Raw genomic sequence first — 10,693 nt, forward strand, 5'->3', positions numbered from 1 at the left:
CATTTAAGTATATTAAAATTCAAATAATATTAATATAATGTTAATAGATAGAGAAGATATATATTTATGTATAAAAATTTTGTATCTACTCTGTAATATTTAACTCTGATCATTTTTACTTATTTATTCTATTCTCAAAAAGTTATAAAGTCTGATCACGAAAGGAAACTTCTTGCAACTCTTAAGAAAATTTCCATATAAAAGAAAGATAGAAGAATACCACGGTAAAAAGATTACAACTTGGTTTATAAGAGCACATATCATACATAAATACATACGTATACATCCATAAATACATACATACATACATACATACATACATATATAAATATGTAAATATATACGAATGTATATATATACTAATAAACAAACGTCAAAGCCGTAGGTGTTATTTAACTCTTATTTACAGTAAATAATTCGAAGAATTTTTTAAGAAGACGAGTTCATACGAATTCCGAAGTTTACCGAGCAAGCAACATGGCAAATGTCCAGATCACAAAGACGTGCAATGATTACGCGTGTCTTTCGTTTCTATATTTGCGAGATGTCGACGTAATGCCAATGGAAAAGCCAGAATAAGGGGGATGGTACATGAACACGGCTACTGATTGGTCGACCCTGACCCACTAGACAAGCGAACGGCAAACATATTCCTGTGTCCTTAAACCTGAAACCTATTTCAAGGTTTCTTCATAGATATTTCCTTTTCCACGATTGACTTTCTTTCATACTTTAATGGAAACATTTTTTATCTGATTTGAAAAAAAAAGCAATTAAAAATTAATGGATCTTTTCAAATTTTTTTTAATATAATATTTCATTGGAAACGTGACATTTATATAATTGTATTTTACAATTTGTCTTTTATACTTAATACGAATTTTTGTTAACATCATCGAAGACTTCATGATGTAATATTTAATTGTAAAAAATCTAATAGTTACAAAAAAACCACGTACTTTTTTCTTTCTTTTAAATCAACGAATAATTAGAATTTCTTTTCAATTAAACGAAAGGACTAATATTCCTTATACGAATTTTAATGACGTTGATCGAAATATTTTTTTTATTGAGAAAAATATATATTTTTAATAATAGATAATTATATTATTTAGAATTGTCGCGTCCTATGGATTTAGAAATAATAACTAATGTAAGATAATAATGATCGGACGATAAATACAAGGTCGAAGATTAAACAGGGTGTTTCACATCAGTACGTGCATTAACGACCATCGCACGTTCGTTCGGTCATCGGTCAGTGTTGATTTTATGTAAACGTTAAAATGTTTACACGACAAATAAATATCTTTTCAGTAGAAATAAATGACAGTAAGGTGACGTTTTGTCAACTTTATTTTATAAAAACCGCAACGTGTCATATCACTTGGTTTTAACTTTTACAAAATATATAATTAAACAATTTTAAAACAAACAAATAGAATAGATTTTTTTAAATATGCAAATGAAAAATTTCTTTTACGAGTAAAGATAAATTATTGTTAACGAAAAAACAAAGAAAAAAGAGAGAGAAAAAAAAGAAACAGAAAGAAAGGTCGAGGTTTTAATCATTTAAGTCAGTCAAATGTCAAGATCATTAAATATCAATGAAGCAAACGGAGTCACGTAATTGCGAATCTCTCGTATGATTCGATACGATCATCGAAACATTAATATCGTATATTTCATAACGTCACGTTAAAAACACGCAAAGTATAACATAGCTAATTTCTTGAATAATATATTTCAACGTTGAAACAAAAGATATTTCGAAAATAAAGTCGATAATATTAATAGTAATAATAATCCTTAAGTGGAATGTGTTATCAACGTTCAAAAATAATTCTATTTTCTTTTTTTTTTTCTTTATTACGATTAATTATACTTTAAGGATATCTCCTTGATATACATTCGAATAAACAAATTATTTAAAATCAATTCATTTAGAAAAGATCATTAACGTTACAGATAATTACAGTCTTATCAAATGTATTACTAATGATGATATTTTTCAGATTTCTTTTATAATCCGTATTCGGATAAAATTTAAATACAAATTGCGTTATAAAATATCATCCTTTTTAAAATAGAAAATAAGAAACATGATCGCAAAATCCAAAGAAATACAATATCGGACATACCTCATGTATTACCTCTTACACAACTTGAACACCGTAATGAAAGTCAGAATTATGTATCATCGTTCATCTTTCAATGCTTATCAAAAAAAAAAATATATATATATATATATATATATGGAAGAGGAGCTAAAAACAACAAATCAATTTCACGGTTCGTTGATCCCTGCCTTAAGGCGCAACTTCGAATAAAAATAAGGAATATTTCCAAAGAGATAGGTCAGTGAACAAGATTTAGCGAAATTAATGTTCGAAACGTTTCAAATATAAAAATTTATTCATCATTTTTTGAATATGATTAATAAATAATATTGTTTTTCACTTTTAATCTATAGCTATTATTAAAATATATTTTTGTACTGTTTAGTTTATAATTATTTTTCCTTTTAATATGAATTTTTAAAGGGTCCGTTCTCTTTACGATATACTTTTTATTAATATTATTGTAAATAAGATAAAATTAATATTAGGTCATACTAATATTTATTAAAGTATCTTATAGGAAACAAAAAGAAACTAAATAATAATCACAAACAACGGGAGAGATAAGTAGTTTACTATACGATAAGAATTCTCTCTCTCTCTCTCTCTCTCTCTCTCTCTCTCTCTCTCTCTCTCTCTCTCTTTTCCTTATTTTTTTTTTCCTCAAATTTCTTTCAACCGAGAATAATGTTTTATTTAAAATTCTTTATTTTTATTTCACGATATATAATAGTATTTATGATTTATTTATTATAAAGTTAAAACTTATCCAAATAAAATGAAAGAACGTTATAAGATGAACTCGTAGAAAATTTGTCACGATAATATGTATAAAAATCTTTTTTCTTTTTTCCCCCGTTTATAAAACCTTCGACCTTTTAATTTCTAATTCTAGCAACGAAATTTAATTTACTATTAATTCCTCTTAATTAAATATACATAGTCTACTTTGTGTATTTATCTTGTCTCTTAAAAGATAATTAACTTCACACCTGGTACTTTAATCCGACCCGTATACACAATCCCTTATTCATTAATGTTTTAATCAGTTAATTTAATGCAACCTAAAAGTTGACGAAATTAAACTCGTAATAATAATGGGAAAAAAATACGAAATGAAAGTATATATTATGATAAATGTTTTAGAAAAATTTTCAAAGAAAAACATTCGACAACGTAAAGTTTCGTAATAAATAATTCTCAAGTTGTTGCAAATCGATAAAAACGTTTTCTGTTAGAAGTATAAAATAATGACTAGTAGATATTAACTATAGATGACTGTGTTCTTTAACAAAATAGTTAACCGAAAGTATTCTCCTTATTCGTTTAGTATTCCTAGTAGAAAATGTCTCACATGGAATACGAAATGAACCACCACGTTTTACAAACACTTTATCTAGAAAAGAAACCGGTTAAAGAGATTGTTTACATCGAAAGAAATAAACATCATCGTCGTCATCGTATCTGACTATCGTTTCTTTCTCTCTCTCTCTCTCTATCTCACTCTCTCTCTCTCTCTCTCTCTCTCTCTCTCTCTCTCTCTCTCTCAGTCTTTCAGTTTCTCTAGCCAAGTTATACGCAATCAATTTCGAATTTGATGAGAATTATAAAAGTGGCAATTTACAATTTAAATTATTAATTATAATTTCAAATAGGAAATTACGCGGGAACGTTGTCACAAGTTTATTTTTTTTATCTGTTCATATATTACATATGTATAACTGTTACTATATTTTTGTTTTTTTAGATAAGTACATAAACTTGATTATCATTTCCGTTATCGATGTCACGTTACTCCTGTATTTTTCTATTTAATTCATAATAAAATTAATAAAAATAATCACATAAATTATATAGTTGCATTATCGAGAGATTCTCTTGCAGTTAAGCTTTAAAGGGTACCTATTAAACAACCTTATGCTGTCCTCTTTAAACACACGAATGCAGCATACAAGTAAATAAATACGTGAATATAAAAGCAAGAGTAGAACTATTTCAACGAACAGTAGTAGTAGTAGTAGTAGTATTAGTAGTAGTAGTAGTAGTAGTAGTAGTAGTAGTAGTAGTAGTAGTAGTAGTAGTAGTAGTAGTAGTAGTAGTAGTAGTAGTATTATCGAAGTAGAAAGTACATTTTCTGATAATACGACTATCGAACATTGGATTAGGATTTGGTCATAGAAGGTGAGGTAAGGAAAGAAGAAGGATTGGGGTGTGTATTGAGAGAAGGAGTAGGATTAGGAGAAGAAGGGGTGGAAATAAGGGAGGGGATGATGTAGAAAAAAAAAAATTGAGAAAGGTCGAACGTTAACCTTCGGGTGGTCGTCGTTTCTGCCAACGAACTCTGGAAAAATGATTAAAAAAGAAAAGAAAAGAAATTGGCAAGAAAAAAACAAACAAACAAACAAATTCAAAAACATTCTAAATTAAAAGAAAATAATTCGAATCGAAAAGCTTTGGAATAAATTTGAATATTTGATTGAATATTAAAACAATGGATATACGTTTAAAGATCTCTGTCTCTTTGTTTCTACCTTTGTCAATGTCTTTTGACAAGGAAGTGTATGTATGTGTAATAGTACGTAAGAATATGTAAGAGTAGATATACAAGTAGATATACAAACTCTCACCGAAATCGATGAACTGCTTTATCGAAAGCGGCGAGGGGTTGAATTGCGAGTAGAAGTCCAACATCTTGGTGATGTTCCCGAAACACTTTCGAGTTAGCTTCATTTCGTTGCTCTTTGTAACACATTAACTTTATACCAGGGATACAAATACTGGTGCTCGTGTTTAGTAACGTTCGTAACGTGACGCGCGCGTCGTTTGGACGTTGTCTCGCGCGCACACGGCCTCTTTACTCTTCTCTTCCTTTACCACCCTCCTCACCCCTCGTCCCTCCTTCCTTGTCACTATTTCCCCCTCTTACAACTCGCACATTTACTCACTCGCTCGCTTATTCACTCTTTCTCTCTCTCTCTCTCTCTTTTTCTACCTTTCTTCGTTCCCTCGTAAAAATAAACGCTAATAAATAATTGCTATTATACGCTTTAATAAAACACAACACTTCGTTTGCTTTATTAATTTTTTTTTTCCTTTTTTTTTTGTTTTGTTTTTGTTAATTATAACAATATAGTACGAAATATATTTTCTTTTCTTTTTATGTATTTGTTTTTTTATTTCTTTCTAATTCGTCGTCTCAATTTATACTATTATTGTATAGTAATAATAATATTGCCGTTCGAACGTATTATTCGTACTAAAACTAGAAGCCAGTGAGCTGCCTTTCTAGAGAGAGGCTTCCTACACTTTCTTACCAACAGTTCCACACACTCCACCTTTTTCTTTTTTCTTTTTTCTTTTTCTTTTTTGATATACCATCAGAGCGACTGCGCAATCTGTACGACGAGTTGATACGGTCATGGCGAGGTGACCACCGATAGGCGGGAAATTTGAATCGCTTTTAACAAACTTTCATGAATTCTCTCGGCACACATTATTGTTTTATTTATTTTCAATATTATTTTATATCTTAAATAATTGAAGATATGAATATTTTATATATATATATATAAAATGCAATTAACGTTATAACATACATTTGTTTATTTATATTTAATAAGGTAAAAATATGTTCGTGTGTTTTTAAAGAACTTATAAAAAAATGTGTTTCTATAGATAAAAATTATTTATAAATGAAAGAAGAATGGTAGAGGGGCGTCGCACAATATCAGAAAATGGATCGAATAACGATATATTTAAATCGACTTTAATGTAATTCAATCTATCCATGTTCTGTAACATCGAGTGCAGTAATGCGCGAGTGTCGTGCTCGTAATGCGGAAGTGACGATTCGACTAACAATGCCATCTACCATCGATCAGAAAGAGGAATAATTAACCTCCAAGTCGTTCTCGTATTACCAAGTACACATATGTTTCTAATAATCTTTTACAAAATAAAATAAAACATGAATCGAGAGATATTAATTTTTAAAAATCTATAAAAAATAATGTAAGCAGAATTGAAATGTAATTAAGTATAACGTATGCAAGATGATTTTTAGGTTAAGTAATCCATGTATTTTTTGCAAGGGTCTTCTGCTAGATAGATGGCACCACCTTTCGTTTGGATCGTTGAAAAATTTTTAATATGATTGAAAATATTAACAAATAAAATAACAAAACGTCGAGATTATATTAATATTATAAATACAATTGAATTATTTTTAAGATCGTGATTTATTAATTAAATAAATAAATATTATATTCGAATGTAAATGAGAGAAAGATAATTGAGTTGAGTCGTTGACTAACTTCCGGTTAAGACAAGCCCATGTGGACGGCAGCAGGGGTGCCCTGAGTTCAGTACGCGTTTCGACCGTGCCTCGTGTAGTATCTCGTTTTCTACCCCCCGTTATAATATATTTTCATTTCCAAAGTTCACTCGGTAAAGAGTTTAACGGGGGAGGATCTTTTTGTTTAAAAGAAATAAAAAAGAACAAGAAATCATGGCGGATTTAGACGATTTTTTTGCGAAAAAGGATCGGAAGAAAGCCAAAGGTAAAAAGTTTACCACGACCGAGGAGGTTGCGAAAAAATTAGAAGAAACGGGTAAACGGACGGAAAAAATGAAGCCAAAGGAAAAACCGACTAATCCCGAAGGCGAGGAACCTCAACAAATAGAGGTGATCATTTTTGGATGTGATTTATTGATAATATTATAAAAGAAATGATAAAATTAGAGACTTTTGGTTATTAGACATTATACTCTCCGTTTATGGGAAAGAACCAGGCTAAGAGGACACTGGTCGCTGCCATGTTTGCTCGTGCAAACGTCACTTCAGTTTCTTACGAACCTGCCTATAAAATTAAATCGGCTTTCTTGAATTTTAGTACGCCGGGAAGATATTATTCAAGTTATTTCTAACTTAATGTTACTCGAAAGGAAATCGAATCGATGATATTATATAACAGTTGGAACGATAAAGTCCGGCACGTAACATTTCAACAAGCCGACTTTCAATGATTAACATTTACATTTTCTAATCGATTTCGATGCAATCCAGGAATATTTTTTTGTGATCGACAATTGATAGCTCGTATCTTTTTTTATATGTATAGATATATGCATATACATATGCATATACATATGTATATATATTTATACATATAATTTCTTTTATTCTTTATAGTTTTTTTTCCTTTTTTTATTATCGGCTTATATGATTGTTTATTTTACGAATATTATTTAAGTATTATATTCGTATCCGTGTATACACGTGTCTCCTAACTCTTTTTTGCATAATGTTGTACAATAATATTGCAGCTTAATATTTATGCAATACTTTTAGTTGCATATTATATTTCCCAATATTTCTTATAGAATTTCTCCAAGAAGATATTTTATTTTAGGATGAAGATGAATGGAAAGAATTCGAGATAGAAGAAAAGAAAGATCTGAGAGGTTTGAAAATTGGAAACCTTTCTGTAAAAGAGACTGTTGACGTGGAATCTGATGATGAAAGAGAAACCGGTGACAATAGTTCTGATGGTGAAACTGGAGAGAATGTGGCCAAAAGTGGACCATGGAAAAAACCAGAGGTGCCACAACAACAACAACAAGAAGTAGTAGAAGTTGTAACAGCTCCAGCCGCTGCTGTACCAGCAACTCCAACTTCGATGCACAGCAGTTATGTACCTCCCCATTTGAGAAATCCTACAGCAATGACTTCTTCTGCTCCAAGATCACGAGCTAAAAATGCTGCACCTGATATTCATAGCGAAGAATATTTCCCAACATTGAGTTCCAAGCCGCAGAGCAATGAACCCACTGGTCCATGGGGACGACGGTAAAGATTCATTAACTTACCTAAACTAAAATCAATTATTTTAATTCTTTCTCATCAAAGTTCCAGATAACTGACTGTTGGTTTACTTTAACTGTTATATTCATAAACTAGAAATTATTTTATTAAATTCTGCATACATTCTTATATACTGTACATATAAAATATAAACAATTAATAAACACCAGACTCTTAATCTGTAGAATTAAGAGTCCCCTTCACGTAATAATTTATTAACGATATATATATTAGCTACGACGGAAAGTAATTTCGAATAACGGTATATTTATGTATATATATATATATATAAATTCATTGATGTTGAGCAATTTTTACGAAAGGAAAGAATTAATTTAAAACTCAATAAGCTATAATTTAATGAATGTTACTTATTCTAATGTAAAATAACGCAACTATATATGTATAGGAAACGAGAAGAAGGTATATTCGAAGAGGTTCGCAATCGTGGTGGGAGCAGATCTTACAGTATGCAAGAATCTCAAGCTCAAACACCTAAACTTTCTCTCGGGAATAAATATGGTGCACTGTCGCAAGATCAAAGCTGAAAGCACTCCTTGCGATTAGATCAGATAACGGACACGCATTGTTATATCATCGCCTCCTTTCCATTACGTGGCCCAGCTAAGCCACAAAACATTTCATAGGATATAGAATATATATGTGTACCATAGCATGCATATATATATACATATAGTTATGTATATGATATATGTATATATGAATATGTAAGCGTATATCGTACACCGTGTGAATGTCCGTGTTTTGAAAAAGCCCAGGGCAAAATTCTGATTCGACTGGTTAACAGGATTCATCGTGCTTGTGTAACAGGAGCAACTTAGGTCCTTCTAAGCATCGAACGACATTCTTACTATCGAAAATCGTATTTTACAAGTGAAAACTTATTTTCATACTGTGTGCTCAAATATTAGCTTCACTTTTTATATTTAATTTTATAAAACTTGTAAGATTATACTACGTCCGGAAGTATAATCCTCTTCAAGATAGGAAAATAATATGTAGTGCGGCGATCAGATTCTCTATTCGGAGAATTTTTCTGTGAATATATAATAATTAAAATATGAGAAATACTCTTATTTAGTTCGTAACTATGTGATTGATCATATTTGTTTCGTTCTTATTATTTTTTGTTTTTATTTCTTTTTTTTTTTCTTCTTTTTTTTTTCTTTTTAATTTTCATTTTTATTTTCTATCTTCACATGGTGCTAGTTTTATTTAGAAAAAGAAAAGAAAATACAACGCTTTGATAATGAATTGCTAAATTTTTTCTGTAATTATATTTTTTGTTCTCTTCGTCATCCACATTATATATTTAATGTTAACGTAAATGTGCGTTTAAAAAAAAAAAAGAAAAAAAGAAATGAAATAATCGGATACAACGATTGGTTGTTGGGTTTTTACAAATAATAATAATATTCGCGTGCGTACGTACGATGTCTAATTGTTCTTTATAGATTCTTTTTGTTTTATTTTTTTTTAAAATGAAAACAGTTATAATATATATATATACGAGAATCGTTAAAAAATGAGGTCGTTCCTTGACGGACCCTCAGTAGTACTCTGTTACGTTCTGTTATGCTCAAAAATAAACCAAACAAACGAAAAACAAAAAAAGAAATAAACCGTTCGTCGACGACGGACAATAGATGGGACGAATTTGAAAATGAATTGAGAGTGGATTCATAACGTCGAAGAACAAGATCGGGCTAAAAATTCAATATGGCTGGGCTTGTGCTTGGGATAAGCAAAGAAATAAGAATAAAAATAGACGTAAAGTGGAACGTATCGAAGATCATTGAAAATATGTGTATAGAAAAAGTACATATACTTTTGTTGTACGATCGCGATGGTCAATGATGCAAAGAAATATGAAATATCTCTTATACATATATATATATATAAAAGAATTAAGAGAAAAGATAAAAAATTCATGTACGTTAAAACAAAACAAGACAACAGTAAAAAAAGAGAAACAAAGATAAAAGGAAAAACAAGTGTTAATAATGTAAGATTTCGTTTGATGATAATGACGATGATGATGATCGTTTTTAATTTACTCTTGTTGATTCAATACTTCTTTTTTTCTTTCTGTTCTATCAATAATAATAAATTAATAATATTAAAAAAAAGAAGAAAAGAAAAGAACTATAAGCGAGACGAGGAAAAGTGATTTCCTAATACGTATAATAAATACATACATGCATAGTTGGAAACTAAAGAAGGCGGTGCTAAAGCTGTTATTTTTGAAGATATCAAATGAGCCATACAGAATATCGAAGAGTATGTACAGTAAACGAATACAAAAAAAAAAAAAAAAAAAGGAAAGAAGAAGTATGAGAATGTGATTATTTATAATAAATTTCCTAGGATCTAGCTAGGAAAGTATACGTACTGCCTCAATTATTTTTTGATTTAGTCGCACCACTCACACATGATCTACACTTAGAAGAATGCTTTAATATTACAATTGAAGCGTTTAATTCCTATTAATACACAAAAAGGATGTGGTGCAGAGAGTTAACGGGGTAAACGTAGTCCTTTCCGTTTTCGATCTCGCAATTGCAGTTGAATAAAGTTATATATGCATATGTATATATTATATATATATATATATACATACATATACAGTGACGAAAAAAAGTATTAGCACAAATAGCATTTTTTTAAATAATATTTTCTGTAAATTACT

General features: G+C 29.7%; 2 protein-coding genes across 2 annotated transcripts in view; one reads left to right on the top strand and one right to left on the bottom strand.

The window, feature by feature from the left end:
* LOC106792239 (pyruvate dehydrogenase (acetyl-transferring) kinase, mitochondrial) overlaps nt 1–5,447 on the bottom strand; it is a gene marked incomplete in the record, with an annotated part of 18,871 nt that extends 13,424 nt beyond the window's left edge. The window contains 1 exon segment of the mRNA XM_014758502.1: nt 4,748–5,447. Coding sequence (XP_014613988.1) covers nt 4,748–4,850 — 103 coding nt within the window.
* Nucleotides 5,448–6,462: 1,015 nt separating this feature from the next.
* On the top strand, nt 6,463–10,305 carry LOC106792240 (protein CDV3 homolog). The gene is made up of 3 exons (XM_014758504.1): nt 6,463–6,804; nt 7,532–7,968; nt 8,393–10,305. The coding sequence occupies exons 1-3, from the start codon at nt 6,628–6,630 to the stop codon at nt 8,529–8,531; spliced, it is 753 nt and encodes a 250-aa protein (XP_014613990.1). The 5' UTR covers nt 6,463–6,627; the 3' UTR covers nt 8,532–10,305.
* Nucleotides 10,306–10,693: the final 388 nt, after the last annotated feature.

This window comes from Polistes canadensis, unplaced genomic scaffold (assembly GCF_001313835.1).
Source record: "Polistes canadensis isolate GaletaPanama2010 unplaced genomic scaffold, ASM131383v1 scaffold_396, whole genome shotgun sequence".
Classification (NCBI taxonomy): Eukaryota; Metazoa; Arthropoda; class Insecta; order Hymenoptera; family Vespidae; genus Polistes; species Polistes canadensis.

Bases quoted from the DNA above. Each gene is read 5' to 3' on its own strand.
- LOC106792240 (XM_014758504.1), top strand. From the start codon at position 6,628: ATGGCGGATTTAGACGATTTTTTTGCGAAAAAGGATCGGAAGAAAGCC. The intron at 6,805-7,531 runs GTGATCATTTTT...ATTTTATTTTAG, and splicing joins AGGAACCTCAACAAATAGAG to GATGAAGATGAATGGAAAGA. The intron at 7,969-8,392 runs GTAAAGATTCAT...ATATATGTATAG, and splicing joins ACTGGTCCATGGGGACGACG to GAAACGAGAAGAAGGTATAT.